The sequence below is a fragment of the Taudactylus pleione genome, unplaced genomic scaffold, assembly GCF_031769625.1.
Source record: "Taudactylus pleione unplaced genomic scaffold, aTauple2 ptg001027l, whole genome shotgun sequence".
In the NCBI taxonomy this organism is placed as follows: domain Eukaryota; kingdom Metazoa; phylum Chordata; class Amphibia; order Anura; family Myobatrachidae; genus Taudactylus; species Taudactylus pleione.
In genome coordinates, this window is record NW_028285428.1 from 1217072 (window position 1) to 1236167 (window position 19096).

General features: G+C 45.7%; 1 protein-coding gene across 1 annotated transcript in view; it reads left to right on the forward strand.

Moving 5' to 3' along the window:
• The window catches only part of CCDC141 (coiled-coil domain containing 141), a 284239-nt gene that overhangs the window by 196247 nt on the left and 68896 nt on the right, over window positions 1-19096 (forward strand). The window contains exons 10-12 of the mRNA XM_088461203.1: window positions 11491-11610; window positions 15142-15333; window positions 16699-16860. Of these exons, the coding sequence (XP_088317329.1) occupies window positions 11491-11610; window positions 15142-15333; window positions 16699-16860 (474 nt within the window). The remainder of the gene's footprint in view (window positions 1-11490; window positions 11611-15141; window positions 15334-16698; window positions 16861-19096) is intronic.

The following is a 19096-nucleotide window of genomic DNA, read 5'->3' on the forward strand; positions in this document are numbered from 1 at the left end:
ACAGTACTCATGCCAAGTCATGACTCAGTAACTGTCTACCTGTGTCTCTCTGATGTATCCCCAGTGTACTGTACTCATGCCAAGTCATGACTCAGTACTGTCTACCTGTGCCTCTCTGATTTATCCCCAGTGTACAGTACTCATGCCAAGTCATGACTCAGTACTGTCTACCTGTGTCTCTCTGATGTATCCCCAGTGTACAGTACTCATGCCAAGTCATGACTCAGTACTGTCTACCTGTGTCTCTCTGATGTATCCCCAGTGTACAGTACTCATGCCAAGTCATGACTCAGTACTGTCTACCTGTGTCTCTCTGATGTATCCCCAGTGTACAGTACTCATGCCAAGTCATGACTCAGTACTGTCTACTTGTGCCTCTCTGATGTATCCCCAGTGTACAGTACTCATGCCAAGTCATGACTCAGTACTGTCTACCTGTGTCTCTCTGATGTATCCCCAGTGTACAGTACTCATGCCAAGTCATGACTCAGTACTGTCTACTTGTGCCTCTCTGATGTATCCCCAGTGTACAGTACTCATGTCAAGTCATGACTCAGTACTGTCTACCTGTGTCTCTCTGATGTATCCCCAGTGTACAGTACTCATGCCAAGTCATGACTTAGTAATTGTCAACCTGTGTCTCTCTGATGTATCCCCAGTGTACTGTACTCATGCCAAGTCATGACTCAGTACTGTCTACCTGTGTCTCTCTGATGTATCCCCAGTGTACAGTACTCATGCCAAGTCATGACTCAGTACTGTCTACCTGTGTCTCTCTGATGTATCCCCAGTGTACAGTACTCATGCCAAGTCATGACTCAGTACTGTCTACCTGTGTCTCTCTGATGTATCCCCAGTGTACAGTACTCATGCCAAGTCATGACTCAGTACTGTCTACCTGTGTCTCTCTGATGTATCCCCAGTGTACAGTACTCATGCCAAGTCATGACTCAGTACTGTCTACCTGTGCCTCTCTGATGTATCCCCAGTGTACAGTACTCATGCAAAGTCATGACTCAGTACTGTCTACCTGTGTCTCTCTGATGTATCCCCAGTGTACAGTACTCATGCCAAGTCATGACTCAGTACTGTCTACCTGTGTCTCTCTGATGTATCCCCAGTGTACAGTACTCATGCCAAGTCATGACTCAGTACTGTCTACCTGTGTCTCTCTGATGTATCCCCAGTGTACAGTACTCATGCCAAGTCATGACTCAGTACTGTCTACCTGTGCCTCTCTGATGTATCCCCAGTGTACAGTACTCATGTCAAGTCATGACTCAGTACTGTCTACCTGTGTCTCTCTGATGTATCCCCAGTGTACAGTACTCATGCCAAGTCATGACTCAGTACTGTATACCTGTGTCTCTCTGATGTATCCCCAGTGTACAGTACTCATGCCAAGTCATGACTCAGTAACTGTCTACCTGTGTCTCTCTGATGTATCCCCAGTGTACAGTACTCATGCCAAGTCATGACTCAGTACTGTCTACCTGTGTCTCTCTGGTGTATCCCCAGTGTACAGTACTCATGCCAAGTCATGACTCAGTACTGTCTACCTGTGTCTCTCTGATGTATCCCCAGTGTACAGTACTCATGCCAAGTCATGACTCAGTACTGTCTACCTGTGTCTCTCTGATGTATCCCCAGTGTACAGTACTCATGCCAAGTCATGACTCTGTACTGTCTACTTGTGCCTCTCTGATGTATCCCCAGTGTACAGTACTCACGTCAAGTCATGACTCAGTACTGTCTACCTGTGTCTCTCTGATGTATCCCCAGTGTACAGTACTCATGCCAAGTCATGACTCAGTACTGTCTACATGTGTCTCTCTGATGTATCCCCAGTGTACAGTACTCATGCCAAGTCATGACTCAGTACTGTCTACCTGTGTCTCTCTGATGTATCCCCAGTGTACAGTACTCATGTCAAGTCATGACTCAGTACTGTCTACCTGTGTCTCTCTGATGTATCCCCAGTGTACAGTACTCATGCCAAGTCATGACTTAGTAATTGTCAACCTGTGTCTCTCTGATGTATCCCCAGTGTACAGTACTCATGCCAAGTCATGACTTAGTAATTGTCAACCTGTGTCTCTCTGATGTATCCCCAGTGTACAGTACTCATGCCAAGTCATGACTCAGTACTGTCTACCTGTGTCTCTCTGATGTATCCCCAGTGTATAGTACTCATGCCAAGTCATGACTCAGTACTGTCTACCTGTGTCTCTCTGATGTATCCCCAGTGTACAGTACTCATGCCAAGTCATGACTCAGTACTGTCTACCTGTGCCTCTCTGATGTATCCCCAGTGTACAGTACTCATGTCAAGTCATGACTCAGTACTGTCTACCTGTGTCTCTCTGATGTATCCCCAGTGTACAGTACTCATGCCAAGTCATGACTCAGTAACTGTCTACCTGTGTCTCTCTGATGTATCCCCAGTGTACAGTACTCATGCCAAGTCATGACTCAGTACTGTCTACCTGTGTCTCTCTGGTGTATCCCCAGTGTACAGTACTCATGCCAAGTCATGACTCAGTACTGTCTACCTGTGTCTCTCTGATGTATCCCCAGTGTACAGTACTCATGCCAAGTCATGACTCAGTACTGTCTACCTGTGCCTCTCTGATGTATCCCCAGTGTACAGTACTCATGTCAAGTCATGACTCAGTACTGTCTACCTGTGTCTCTCTGATGTATCCCCAGTGTACAGTACTCATGCCAAGTCATGACTCAGTACTGTATACCTGTGTCTCTCTGATGTATCCCCAGTGTACAGTACTCATGCCAAGTCATGACTCAGTACTGTCTACCTGTGCTCTCTGATGTATCCCTAGAGTACAGTACTCATGTCAAGTCATGACTCAGTACTGTCTACCTGTGTCTCTCTGATGTATCCCCAGTGTACAGTACTCATGCCAAGTCATGACTCAGTAACTGTCTACCTGTGTCTCTCTGATGAATCCCCAGTGTACAGTACTCATGCCAAGTCATGACTCAGTAACTGTCTACCTGTGTCTCTCTGATGTATCCCCAGTGTACTGTACTCATGCCAAGTCATGACTCAGTACTGTCTACCTGTGCCTCTCTGATTTATCCCCAGTGTACAGTACTCATGCCAAGTCATGACTCAGTACTGTCTACCTGTGTCTCTCTGATGTATCCCCAGTGTACAGTACTCATGCCAAGTCATGACTCAGTACTGTCTACCTGTGTCTCTCTGATGTATCCCCAGTGTACAGTACTCATGCCAAGTCATGACTCAGTACTGTCTACCTGTGTCTCTCTGATGTATCCCCAGTGTACAGTACTCATGCCAAGTCATGACTCAGTACTGTCTACTTGTGCCTCTCTGATGTATCCCCAGTGTACAGTACTCATGCCAAGTCATGACTCAGTACTGTCTACCTGTGTCTCTCTGATGTATCCCCAGTGTACAGTACTCATGCCAAGTCATGACTCAGTACTGTCTACCTGTGTCTCTCTGATGTATCCCCAGTGTACAGTACTCATGCCAAGTCATGACTCAGTACTGTCTACTTGTGCCTCTCTGATGTATCCCCAGTGTACAGTACTCATGTCAAGTCATGACTCAGTACTGTCTACCTGTGTCTCTCTGATGTATCCCCAGTGTACAGTACTCATGCCAAGTCATGACTTAGTAATTGTCAACCTGTGTCTCTCTGATGTATCCCCAGTGTACTGTACTCATGCCAAGTCATGACTCAGTACTGTCTACCTGTGTCTCTCTGATGTATCCCCAGTGTACAGTACTCATGCCAAGTCATGACTCAGTACTGTCTACCTGTGTCTCTCTGATGTATCCCCAGTGTACAGTACTCATGCCAAGTCATGACTCAGTACTGTCTACCTGTGTCTCTCTGATGTATCCCCAGTGTACAGTACTCATGCCAAGTCATGACTCAGTAACTGTCTACCTGTGTCTCTCTGATGTATCCCCAGTGTACAGTACTCATGCCAAGCCATGACTCAGTACTGTCTACCTGTGTCTCTCTGGTGTATCCCCAGTGTACAGTACTCATGCCAAGTCATGACTCAGTACTGTCTACCTGTGTCTCTCTGATGTATCCCCAGTGTACAGTACTCATGCCAAGCCATGACTCAGTACTGTCTACCTGTGTCTCTCTGATGTATCCCCAGTGTACAGTACTCATGCCAAGTGATGACTCAGTACTGTCTACCTGTGCTCTCTGATGTATCCCGTGTACAGTACTCATGTCAAGTCATGACTCTGTACTGTCTAGCTGTGTCTCTCTGATGTATCCCCAGTGTACAGTACTCATGCCAAGTCATGACTCAGTAACTGTCTACCTGTGTCTCTCTGATGTATCCCCAGTGTACTGTACTCATGCCAAGTCATGACTCAGTACTGTCTACCTGTGTCTCTCTGGTGTATCCCCAGTGTACAGTACTCATGCCAAGCCATGACTCAGTACTGTCTACCTGTGTCTCTCTGATGTATCCCCAGTGTACAGTACTCATGCCAAGTCATGACTCAGTACTGTGTACCTGTGTCTCTCTGATGTATCCCCAGTGTACAGTACTCATGTCAAGTCATGACTCAGTACTGTCTACCTGTGTCTCTCTGATGTATCCCCAGTGTACAGTACTCATGCCAAGTCATGACTTAGTAATTGTCAACCTGTGTCTCTCTGATGTATCCCCAGTGTACAGTACTCATGCCAAGTCATGACTCAGTACTGTCTACCTGTGTCTCTCTGATGTATCCCCAGTGTACAGTACTCATGCCAAGTCATGACTCAGTACTGTCTACTTGTGCCTCTCTGATGTATCCCCAGTGTACAGTACTCATGTCAAGTCATGACTCAGTACTGTCTACCTGTGTCTCTCTGATGTATCCCCAGTGTAAAGTACTCATGCCAAGTCATGACTTAGTAATTGTCAACCTGTGTCTCTCTGATGTATCCCCAGTGTACTGTACTCATACCAAGTCATGACTCAGTACTGTCTACCTGTGTCTCTCTGATGTATACCCAGTGTACAGTACTCATGCCAAGTCATGACTCAGTACTGTCTACCTGTGTCTCTCTGATGTATCCCCAGTGTATAGTACTCATGCCAAGTCATGACTCAGTACTGTCTACCTGTGTCTCTCTGATGTATCCCCAGTGTACAGTACTCATGCCAAGTCATGACTCAGTACTGTCTACCTGTGCCTCTCTGATGTATCCCCAGTGTACAGTACTCATGTCAAGTCATGACTCAGTACTGTCTACCTGTGTCTCTCTGATGTATCCCCAGTGTACAGTACTCATGCCAAGTCATGACTCAGTACTGTATACCTGTGTCTCTCTGATGTATCCCCAGTGTACAGTACTCATGCCAAGTCATGACTCAGTAACTGTCTACCTGTGTCTCTCTGATGTATCCCCAGTGTACAGTACTCATGCCAAGTCATGACTCAGTACTGTCTACCTGTGTCTCTCTGGTGTATCCCCAGTGTACAGTACTCATGCCAAGTCATGACTCAGTACTGTCTACCTGTGTCTCTCTGATGTATCCCCAGTGTACAGTACTCATGCCAAGTCATGACTCAGTACTGTCTACCTGTGTCTCTCTGATGTATCCCCAGTGTACAGTACTCATGCCAAGTCATGACTCAGTACTGTCTACCTGTGTCTCTCTGATGTATCCCCAGTGTACAGTACTCATGCCAAGTCATGACTCAGTACTGTCTACTTGTGCCTCTCTGATGTATCCCCAGTGTACAGTACTCATGCCAAGTCATGACTCAGTACTGTCTACCTGTGTCTCTCTGATGTATCCCCAGTGTACAGTACTCATGCCAAGTCATGACTCAGTACTGTCTACCTGTGCCTCTCTGATGTATCCCCAGTGTACAGTACTCATGTAAAGTCATGACTCAGTACTGTCTACCTGTGTCTCTCTGATGTATCCCCAGTGTACAGTACTCATGCCAAGTCATGACTCAGTACTGTCTACCTGTGTCTCTCTGATGTATCCCCAGTGTATAGTACTCATGCCAAGTCATGACTCAGTACTGTCTACCTGTGTCTCTCTGATGTATCCCCAGTGTACAGTACTCATGCCAAGTCATGACTCAGTACTGTCTACCTGTGCCTCTCTGATGTATCCCCAGTGTACAGTACTCATGTCAAGTCATGACTCAGTACTGTCTACCTGTGTCTCTCTGATGTATCCCCAGTGTACAGTACTCATGCCAAGTCATGACTCAGTACTGTATACCTGTGTCTCTCTGATGTATCCCCAGTGTACAGTACTCATGCCAAGTCATGACTCGGTAACTGTCTACCTGTGTCTCTCTGATGTATCCCCAGTGTACAGTACTCATGCCAAGTCATGACTCAGTACTGTCTACCTGTGTCTCTCTGGTGTATCCCCAGTGTACAGTACTCATGCCAAGTCATGACTCAGTACTGTCTACCTGTGTCTCTCTGATGTATCCCCAGTGTACAGTACTCATGCCAAGTCATGACTCAGTACTGTCTACCTGTGTCTCTCTGATGTATCCCCAGTGTACAGTACTCATGCCAAGTCATGACTCAGTACTGTCTACCTGTGTCTCTCTGATGTATCCCCAGTGTACAGTACTCATGCCAAGTCATGACTCAGTACTGTCTACTTGTGCCTCTCTGATGTATCCCCAGTGTACAGTACTCACGTCAAGTCATGACTCAGTACTGTCTACCTGTGTCTCTCTGATGTATCCCCAGTGTACAGTACTCATGCCAAGTCATGACTCAGTAACTGTCTACCTGTGTCTCTCTGATGTATCCCCAGTGTACTGTACTCATGCCAAGTCATGACTAAGTACTGTCTACCTGTGCCTCTCTGATTTATCCCCAGTGTACAGTACTCATGCAAAGTCATGACTCAGTACTGTCTACCTGTGTCTCTCTGATGTATCCCCAGTGTACAGTACTCATGCCAAGTCATGACTCAGTACTGTCTACCTGTGTCTCTCTGATGTATCCCCAGTGTACAGTACTCATGCCAAGTCATGACTCAGTACTGTCTACCTGTGTCTCTCTGATGTATCCCCAGTGTACAGTACTCATGCCAAGTCATGACTCAGTACTGTCTACTTGTGCCTCTCTGATGTATCCCCAGTGTACAGTACTCATGTGAAGTCATGACTCAGTACTGTCTACCTGTGTCTCTCTGATGTATCCCCAGTGTACAGTACTCATGCCAAGTCATGACTCAGTACTGTCTACTTGTGCCTCTCTGATGTATCCCCAGTGTACAGTACTCATGTCAAGTCATGACTCAGTACTGTCTACCTGTGTCTCTCTGATGTATCCCCAGTGTACAGTACTCATGCCAAGTCATGACTTAGTAATTGTCAACCTGTGTCTCTCTGATGTATCCCCAGTGTACTGTACTCATACCAAGTCATGACTCAGTACTGTCTACCTGTGTCTCTCTGATGTATCCCCAGTGTACAGTACTCATGCCAAGTCATGACTCAGTACTGTCTACCTGTGTCTCTCTGATGTATCCCCAGTGTATAGTACTCATGCCAAGTCATGACTCAGTACTGTCTACCTGTGTCTCTCTGATGTATCCCCAGTGTACAGTACTCATGCCAAGTCATGACTCAGTACTGTCTACCTGTGCCTCTCTGATGTATCCCCAGTGTACAGTACTCATGTCAAGTCATGACTCACTACTGTCTACCTGTGTCTCTCTGATGTATCCCCAGTGTACAGTACTCATGCCAAGTCATGACTCAGTACTGTATACCTGTGTCTCTCTGATGTATCCCCAGTGTACAGTACTCATGCCAAGTCATGACTCAGTAACTGTCTACCTGTGTCTCTCTGATGTATCCCCAGTGTACAGTACTCATGCCAAGTCATGACTCAGTACTGTCTACCTGTGTCTCTCTGGTGTATCCCCAGTGTACAGTACTCATGCCAAGTCATGACTCAGTACTGTCTACCTGTGTCTCTCTGATGTATCCCCAGTGTACAGTACTCATGCCAAGTCATGACTCAGTACTGTCTACCTGTGTCTCTCTGATGTATCCCCAGTGTACAGTACTCATGCCAAGTCATGACTCAGTACTGTCTACCTGTGTCTCTCTGATGTATCCCCAGTGTACAGTACTCATGCCAAGTCATGACTCAGTACTGTCTACTTGTGCCTCTCTGATGTATCCCCAGTGTACAGTACTCATGTCAAGTCATGACTCAGTACTGTCTACCTGTGTCTCTCTGATGTATCCCCAGTGTACAGTACTCATGCCAAGTCATGACTCAGTACTGTCTACCTGTGTCTCTCTGATGTATCCCCAGTGTACAGTACTCATGCCAAGTCATGACTCAGTACTGTCTACCTGTGCCTCTCTGATGTATCCCCAGTGTACAGTACTCATGTAAAGTCATGACCCAGTACTGTCTACCTGTGTCTCTCTGATGTATCCCCAGTGTACAGTACTCATGCCAAGTCATGACTCAGTACTGTCTACCTGTGTCTCTCTGATGTATCCCCAGTGTATAGTACTCATGCCAAGTCATGACTCAGTACTGTCTACCTGTGTCTCTCTGATGTATCCCCAGTGTACAGTACTCATGCCAAGTCATGACTCAGTACTGTCTACCTGTGCCTCTCTGATGTATCCCCAGTGTACAGTACTCATGTCAAGTCATGACTCAGTACTGTCTACCTGTGTCTCTCTGATGTATCCCCAGTGTACAGTACTCATGCCAAGTCATGACTCAGTACTGTATACCTGTGTCTCTCTGATGTATCCCCAGTGTACAGTACTCATGCCAAGTCATGACTCGGTAACTGTCTACCTGTGTCTCTCTGATGTATCCCCAGTGTACAGTACTCATGCCAAGTCATGACTCAGTACTGTCTACCTGTGTCTCTCTGGTGTATCCCCAGTGTACAGTACTCATGCCAAGTCATGACTCAGTACTGTCTACCTGTGTCTCTCTGATGTATCCCCAGTGTACAGTACTCATGCCAAGTCATGACTCAGTACTGTCTACCTGTGTCTCTCTGATGTATCCCCAGTGTACAGTACTCATGCCAAGTCATGACTCAGTACTGTCTACCTGTGTCTCTCTGATGTATCCCCAGTGTACAGTACTCATGCCAAGTCATGACTCAGTACTGTCTACTTGTGCCTCTCTGATGTATCCCCAGTGTACAGTACTCACGTCAAGTCATGACTCAGTACTGTCTACCTGTGTCTCTCTGATGTATCCCCAGTGTACAGTACTCATGCCAAGTCATGACTCAGTACTGTCTACATGTGTCTCTCTGATGTATCCCCAGTGTACAGTACTCATGCCAAGTCATGACTCAGTACTGTCTACTTTTGCCTCTCTGATGTATCCCCAGTGTACAGTACTTATGTCAAGTCATGACTCAGTACTGTCTACCTGTGTCTCTCTGATGTATCCCCAGTGTACAGTACTCATGCCAAGTCATGACTTAGTAATTGTCAACCTGTGTCTCTCTGATGTATCCCCAGTGTACAGTACTCATGCCAAGTCATGACTTAGTAATTGTCAACCTGTGTCTCTCTGATGTATCCCCAGTGTACAGTACTCATGCCAAGTCATGACTCAGTACTGTCTACCTGTGTCTCTCTGATGTATCCCCAGTGTATAGTACTCATGCCAAGTCATGACTCAGTACTGTCTACCTGTGTCTCTCTGATGTATCCCCAGTGTACAGTACTCATGCCAAGTCATGACTCAGTACTGTCTACCTGTGCCTCTCTGATGTATCCCCAGTGTACAGTACTCATGTCAAGTCATGACTCAGTACTGTCTACCTGTGTCTCTCTGATGTATCCCCAGTGTACAGTACTCATGCCAAGTCATGACTCAGTACTGTATACCTGTGTCTCTCTGATGTATCCCCAGTGTACAGTACTCATGCCAAGTCATGACTGAGTAACTGTCTACCTGTGTCTCTCTGATGTATCCCCAGTGTACAGTACTCATGCCAAGCCATGACTCAGTACTGTCTACCTGTGTCTCTCTGGTGTATCCCCAGTGTACAGTACTCATGCCAAGTCATGACTCAGTACTGTCTACCTGTGTCTCTCTGATGTATCCCCAGTGTACAGTACTCATGCCAAGTCATGACTCAGTACTGTCTACCTGTGTCTCTCTGATGTATCCCCAGTGTACAGTACTCATGCCAAGTGATGACTCAGTACTGTTTACCTGTGCTCTCTGATGTATCCCCAGTGTACAGTACTCATGTCAAGTCATGACTCTGTACTGTCTAGCTGTGTCTCTCTGATGTATCCCCAGTGTACAGTACTCATGCCAAGTCATGACTCAGTAACTGTCTACCTGTGTCTCTCTGATGTATCCCCAGTGTACTGTACTCATGCCAAGTCATGACTCAGTACTGTCTACCTGTGTCTCTCTGGTGTATCCCCAGTGTATAGTACTCATGCCAAGTCATGACTCAGTACTGTCTACCTGTGTCTCTCTGATGTATCCCCAGTGTACAGTACTCATGCCAAGCCATGACTCAGTACTGTCTACATGTGCCTCTCTGATGTATCCCCAGTGTACAGTACTCATGCCAAGTCATGACTCAGTACTGTCTGCCTGTGCTCTCTTATGTATCCCCAGTGTACAGTACTCATGTCAAGTCATGACTCAGTACTGTCTACCTGTGTCTCTCTGATGTATCCCCAGTGTACAGTACTCATGCCAAGTCATGACTCAGTAACTGTCTACCTGTGTCTCTCTGATGTATCCCCAGTGTACAGTACTCCTGCCAAGTCACGACTCAGTACTGTCTACTTGTGTCTCTCTGATGTTAGGGAAATGACAGTAGTGCATATGATATAGCATGTAACACTTTAACAAGGCTCCCAACATTCTATAGGGGAGATGTATCAAACCTTGGAGAGAGATAAAGTGGAGAGAGATTAAGTACCAACCTATCAGCTACCTAACTGATATTTTACAGGCTATGTTTGTAAAATGCCAATTAGAAGCTGATTGGTTGGTACTTGACCGCTCTCCAAGCTTTGATATATCTCCAGAAATTGGACGCACACCAATCTGTCAAGATCACACCATGATGCAGCCAAACAATACCCCTATTTCTTGATGCTACTTACAATTGTCTCACCCCCACCTCTATCCACCGATGAGATTTTGGACTATCCCAATAATCCAGGACTGTTTAGATGTTTGCACCATTATCAGCCATTTTAGCCTCTGAAAATACATTTCATAGAGTAATGTCCTGATAAACATTTGTGTTTATTATTAGAACTTAGATTACGTAATGCCACTCATGTGTTCACTCATTTTGTACTTTGGGTAGTTACTGCGCATTTGGTTTATTCCATTTACTCATATATAGATTCTAACCTATAGCAGTTACTTTTTTGCAACTGACAATAATAATTTTTAAAGATTAAAAAAAAAATTCAGGAAAGTATGAAAAATATTAAATGTTATTTCTTAGGTATCAACGTGGATCAACAACATAAACTCAGATCTTAAACGATGCAGTGACCCAGGCTTGGGTATCGGTGAATGTGAGGACGTGCTCAATAAACTTGGAGAGTTGACTCAGCAAACAAAGGTGACACACTAGACAGTAGCTGTAAATCAAACATATTCTGCTATAATGGGTCATACAGTAGGTGTAAAAAATGCAGGGACGTATCTATAATGGGTGCAGGGTGTGTGGGACACAGGGGGGCCCACACCGCACATTCTGCACCCATAGGTAATTATATTTACCGATCCGCCGATTCCCGAAGCACTGCTCCGCAGCGCCGGAACGGCACTGTAGAGCAGCAAACACTGACTAGGAAAATGGCGGTGGCCATTTTCCCAGTGATCTACGCATGCCCAGAAAAGATGTCCCCGGAAAAGTAGGTGCAGGCGCCATTTTACCGGAGACCCGCGCATGCGCTGTAGGTTCTACCATGACGCCAGAATCTACAGCGCTCAGTGCTGCAGTCAGAGAGTAGGGGGCCCAAACGGAGGCTGCACACGGACCCCCTCCTCTCTTAAAACGCCCCTGAAAAAATGTGTTACCACTTGCAAGAGACTCCTATTGTTCTCACCTTACCTAGTCCCCCCTCTCTCTCTCTCTCTCTCGCTCTGTTTCTCTCTCATTGGGGCATATTCAATATTTTCAGCTCTGAAAACCCTGCACCGCGTAAAAAAAGAAATTATCACTTACTTGCCCGGGAGTCTCCAGTGGTCTCCTTGGCTCCCGGGGGCCTCCCCTCTATCTTCTCACTGGAGAGGGGGCTGCTGGGAGTCCCACGGACTGCTGGGAGGCTCCAGGGCCTGATGAGAGGGGCAAGGGCTGCTGAGAGATGTAGTTCTCTCAGCGCCCATTCCAGGGGGCCACACTCACTGGGGGGAACACGCATACACTGGGACACACACACACACACTTATGCACACACACACTCACTCATACACACTCACACACACTGACATACTCACCGCTGCTGCAGTGATCCTGGACCCGACGCTGGATGAAGAAGACCACTTCGGAAGGTGAGTAATTACTGATTAATTAAGCATATTGGAATCTTCCAATTGCTTAATTAATTCAAAGGGGGGGGGGGGGGGTTCCGCAAGGGTGCCAGAGCAAGTCCACTGATTTTTCCTAAAATTATGGATTTTAGGAAAAATCACACTTGCTCTGGAGGTGCGTGATTTTAATTCTCCCAGTGTGATAAAAAAGAAAAAAATCCACACCTACAGTATTTGAATTGCAAAAGACCTGCACCTGCAGGAAAACCCGGCAGGTGAGGGTTTTTGCGATTCTTGAATATGCCCCAATATCTCACTCTCTTCCAAAGTCCCACACGATCTTACTATTATATCCTATCCCCCACTATCTCGTATGGCCAAAGAAGGTAACAAAATTTGAATGCAATCATCATGCCGGCCCCCAGAACATACTGGCACAAGGCTGGGTATCACTGAGTCCCTCCCAATACCGCTGGCTGTTTTGTGCCAGGATAATAGTGTTCAAATACAGTGCAAGAATGAGTCAGGTAGGTATTTATTAAAGGTACCAAACATTTATTATAGGTTATGAGTACATTTATTATAACAACAGTAGTGGGCAAAACCTGACCTGGCGAGCCTTCTCCTGTGGCCCTCAGCTGGTTGCTTCAGATAGGACTTATGGGTCTGTTTACTAAGCCTTGGATGGAGATAAAGTCAACAGAGATAAAGTACCTGCCAATCAGTTCCTACAGTAACTGCCATATCACAGACTGTGTTTGAAAAATGACAGTTGGGAGCTGGTTGGTTGGTACATAATAGTGTTTGGGATTTATGATGAGCATGTGGGAACGTCTGAGTGGCATGTGGAGAAGTCTTAGTGGCATGTAGTGGAATTTTGGAGCAAGTAAGAGGCATGTAAGGACATTTAATATCACGTACTTTGATATAAATTTTCAAAACACACATCTAATCACCAGAAAATTCCCTTAATAATTTTGAAAAAAAATGAAGGTATGTACAGTACTAGACGATTTATTTTCCAGTTGTATAATGAGAAGCAAAATGTAATTTCAAGCTGGGCCTCCCCAGTCAGATCGGCTCTGAGAATTCAGTTTAGGAAGCATATTTACTAAACATCATTTTTTCTAAGCCGCAGATTCTAAACAGTTTTAAGAATACACACAATATTAATACATGCAATAGTAATACACGCGAAACAAGCCTTATTTCCCGTGTATTACTAGTAGGGATGTGCAGGCTCGGATAGGTTCGAGTTTGCACGCCAAGTTCGGATTTTTCCCTCCAAAAAAACGGAACTCAGAAAGAGGCTAAACGTCATCTTGCATGGACAAACATCATCATTCCTGGAATGATGATGTTTGTCGCCTCTTTCTGAGTTTCGTTTTTTTGGAGGGAAAAATCCGAACTCGGCGTGCAAACTCGAACCTATCCGAGCCTGCACATCCCTAATTACTAGTGCCTTTTAAAACTTAGCTCTCAAATTTTATTTTTTGGGAGGTAGGCATACCTCCCAACATGACCCTCTCCGGGAGGGACACAATGCTCTGGTCCTGGACTTCCCTGGTGAGAGGCGGGGCTGCAGCACAGTTCAAAATTCAAATAGGGGAATCACACCAACTGTCATTTCACACACTGCCAAACACCACTGGCTGGGACTCACTGGCAGTTGGTGTGACTCCCCTATTTGAATTTTGGACTGTACTGCAGCCCCACCTCTGGAGCCGCCACCAATCATAAATTACCAGGGAAGTCCAGGACCAGAGCATTGTGTCCCTCCTGGAGAGGCTCATGGTGGGATGTATGGGTAGGGGTTGCTTTTTAATGAAAGGATTCTAAAGGTTTTTAGTTTTAATGATTTTGTGGGCCCCATGCATAGGCATGTGCAGACTCAGGGCAAGTGCTGTGCAACAACCCACCCTCCCTTCCCAAGACATAGGCTACTCACCATAACCACCTAGGACATAGGATACCCCCCTACTCACTACCACCAACACCACCAGTACTCACGTGGGCAGGAGCCGGCTCCCAGGGAAGAGGCAGTTTTATTTTCAATCCAAGATGGCCGATACAGCAGTTTCACATCGGCCATCTTGGATTTATAATGGAGGCTAACTTCCTTGGAAGCCATCTAAGATCTGGGAAGAAGCTTTATAGAGAGGGGTTGAGGCTGCGTATGGCCCATGGGCAGTTTTTTATATTTTTGAAGTGCATTTATGTTTGACTGTACTAAACTCACTTTGTACAAAGCTGTATTTACTATTAAGCCAGTTATACACACAGAACAGTGTTATAAGGGAATTATATAATGGTTTTATGTTAATTGTATTTATTTACTTTTTATGTATTTTTTTTTATATTTGACCTTGACAAGTTTCTCATATTCCCAGCCAAAATAATCTAGAAGGTGTGCTGAATAGATAGTTATGGGGATGAAGTGTGGACACAATTCATAATTTAGAGCATGTTCACTCCCTATGCTTAGGACAGAACCAATATCTCTACTTCCAATATGCCCCGTTCTTGCTTAGTAGCTCTATGCCAAGATTGCCGGGAAGAATGATGTAGTCAGAAGTTTGAAGGCCCTACAGCTTTCATGATGTATAATCCTAAACAGGAGGCATCCCAATGTATGGAGTCAGCTGCTCAGCTGCTAAGAGAGGTGACACAGACAGCGCCATCAGGTGGCAGAGTATTTGCCAGCGACTCGCGACTTCTGGATGAAAAACTGAAAGCTCTGGATCAAAGTATTGATGAGAAATTGGAGGTTATAAATGTCTACATTACCTTTCTAAAGTCTTCCAAAGAGGTAAAGTCTTGAAACTAAAATGTGAATTGAATATATAAAAATAAACCTAATATGCAATACCACTATAACGTTTGTGCACATGTAAGAAATACAGGAGCCGACCTGTTTAGTGCAGTTTTGTATAAGCCAGCGTGTTGCCTCAAATGAGATATTCAATGGCCAAAGTGTCACTCTTAATTTACTTAGAGGGATTATTTTTGAGAATTCCTCTCTAACACTATGGGGGAGATGTACTTAACCTTGGAGAGTGATAAAGTGGAGAAAAATAAACTAACAGCCACTCAGCTCCTAACTGTCACTTTACAGGCTGTGTTTGAAAAATTAATAGGAGCTGTTTGATTGGTAGTTTATCACTCACCAATTTATCACTTTCCAGAGTTTAGGCCATATGTCTTAAAAGGGGAATTGTTTCACATTTTTTTCTACTCACCATTGGTGCCAGGTTAGGTAGCGGATATTCCTGGCATGGATGGCAACACAAAGAACACGAGATGGCCACAAAAGTACTTTCCGTCACCCACATTAGGGCTCACATTTGAGCAGGGCTAATATAAGGTATACCTGAGTCTCAAAGCCGCTTATGTTGTTGTACAATAGGCTTGTTGTACTGGGGCTATTAAGCTACACATTGGGCTCCTATACAGGGCATTTGGGGCTGGTATGCTGTTGTGGGGCTATTAACTATACATTGGTTGTTATTTTATGTTATTAATACTAATATTTGCACATTTACATGAATGGCTTCCTTTATCTTCTTGTTAAATTACGCAGTGCCCTCAGGTGGTGAGTGGAGGGTCCCCCTGATGAGTGGAGGGTCCCATTTTGATTTCAGCCTTATAATTATTATCCTTTATTTATATGGCGCCATAAGGGGTCCCCAGTGCCTTACAAAGTACATAAACATGAAAATAACATATAAAGTGACTTACACAGCACAGAACATTGCAGGTCTTGGACAAAGTTTATTAACATTGCTGCAGCAGTCATAGTATCCAAATATGCAGCGGGGGGCGGCAGAACCCAAAAGTTTGTTGCCGTTGTAGGGAGTGGGGAAGAGATGATGGTGTAAGTGAAGGAAGGAAAAACACATGAGGGAAGAGGGCCCTGCTCATGAGAGCTTACAATCTAAAGGTAGTAGTCTGCAACAAAAGCTCAGCAGGTCACACCGCCCAGAACTTGGTAGTATGCTCCCTGTTCTCTCACTCCTAGTAGTGCTCCAGTTCTGACAGTGTCCTTCCATGTCCCACAAATCAGACAGGGCTTAGTGCTACTCCTTGTTATTTAGAGCCGGGCTACTGTAGTTGGATCTCTTCATTCCAGTGTTCCTATGCCTTGACTGACACATTATATTTTGTATTTATCAAGCTGGAATCTCACATCCAAAGTCTAAAGGCGGTGTATACACTTAACCCAGATGAAGCTTCGGTGGCCAGCCTGGAGTCAGCAGAAAGACGGGTACAATGTGTAATGGATGAGCTCTTCTCAGTACAAGATATGGGCCAAAATTGTTTGAATATTATAAAAATGGTGAGTGCTTTTATTTATACTGATATATATTATATATTTATACTGAATAAAAGCAGGCTTGCTGACTTTCTGACTGCCCCTTCTGGGAGGGAGCAGCCAGATCGGCATGACAGGGGGCGTGGCCACCGTGAGGAGGCGGGGCCGGCCAATGTAAATTTGTGGGCGGAGTGGAGGCGGAGCCACACGATCGTGTCTTTTTGGCCCCGCTACACAAAGCCGATTACAGGCATTGTAAAGCAGGGGGCGGAGCCCAAATGAGTCCATCCAGCGTGAATCGCGTCACCCCCCCAAGGTAAGTGCGGGGGGGATAGGAGGGGTGAACGGCAACCGAGAGGATTGCCTGCTTTCCCGGGAGGTCGGGAGCGGCACCCGATTTTCGGAAGGCTCCCGACCAAATTCGGGAGGGTAGGCAAGTATGAATAAAAGTCATTTTTATTTGGCTACAGTAAAGTCATTTACACGTGCAGAACATGTGGGTGTAACTGTGCGCTGACTTTCTCATTTATACCTATTTATATTGTATACCTCCTGCATACATAAATGTAGAAATGACTTTTCTGTATTGCATGCAGTGCAGTCCTTTCTGTATAAGGACTGCATGCACACTTTGGGCCTGATTCAGAGCCGGACGCAATTAGCGCTCGCTCGTCCTGAAAATAGGGGTGGCTATTCAAATGAACCGTTCGCTGTTTGCGGTCTGTTCACGCCTCTAGGTCTGAACGAGCGAACAAAGCTTGCGGTCATTTTTTGGGAAACTACGCCCGCTGTCTGCTCGCATCCTACGTCATGTCCGCTATTTATTAGATTAATCGAGTACATCGACCAGGGTATGAGCTGCTCGCTATTCTTGTGGTTGGTTTTTGCTACCACAATTTTGCGAGCAGTTCTGGCTAAAAAAAAAACACAGTGACGTTGTCAATGACGCTGATGTTTTAATTATGCACACCCATAAAACGCCCGTTTTGACCTTTAAGCATGCCTGCGTTCTGATCTCCACTCCCCGTTTTCAAGCACCTTCCCCTGTTACCACCCACATACGCCTCATTCTGTCACTCAAAATAGCAGGCATTCGCTATTTTGCGAGCACACAATTTTCGGCTGCACTGACTGGTTCGTGCATGCGTATTACGATCCGTACGCATGCACAGTTGGGCAAACATCGCTCGGAGCAAACGAGCAGCCACTTGCGTCCGGCTCTGAATCAGGCCCTTTGTGCGTTCTACAATCCCACACTTCAATAAGGCAAATACAATAAAACCATTCTGCATCAATATTATTAGAGAACACATCTAAAATTACTTTTTAAATATTAAAGGGTCTATCTATCAACCTTTATGTTGTTCCCACGAAACTGAACTTTCTATATTGTTGCTTATCGCTGTGAGTTGCAATGTATATTATTTCCTATTTATCAATCTGGGGCTCCTCTTGGAGGAATTGTCTGTTCCTACAGTATGTATATGCGCAGCCTACCGGAGAGTGTGAGAGGGGCCCATCTTCCTTGACAAAGTTACGTGTGTTATATACATTTTTTACCATTGGGTGGTACATAGGGCCCATACAAACTTTTGCTATGGGGCTTTCAAATACCTAGTTACGACCCTGGCACTAGCTAATGGGAACAAGCTCTGAAAGCTAGGGGGCAGACCACAGTCCCCATTAAGAAGAATTAGACCTGTGACCTGCAGCGTTAATTACTGACGCCTTATGCAGGAGATAGCTCTGATATCGTCTGCGTTAAGCTGTTGTTAAATAGAGGATTAAGAAAGGAGGTGCCCCATGGTCAGTCTCTGTGCGGGCCCATTCCTCTCTCCATGGCACAGGTACAAGTAGATTCTGAGTCTGCTGGCATGTGCAGGTCTCTGGGAAGATGGCGGCAGCATCAGTTTCCCGGTGATTTAAGCAGCGCCACTGTGGACTCCAGAGAGGGAAGTATACTAAATGGGTACAGAGGCTCTGATTCAGAGGCGCTCGCAAAAAGCGAGCGCTCGCTCTGAATCAGGGCGGGCACTTGTCTTTTTAGTTGCGGCCTCCTGGCAGCTCACATAGCTGTGGGTTACAACCCACAGCTTATGCGAGCGGCCAGGTGATGGTCGCGATGGTCAAGACCATCGCGACCATCGGGATGGCGACGAGACCCTTACGGTAGGGTCTCGTGGCCGCAAGCCCCAGTGGACTTCCTGCTAATAGAGTAGGAAGTCCACCTACTGACATCACGAGTGTCAGTAGGGCCGCC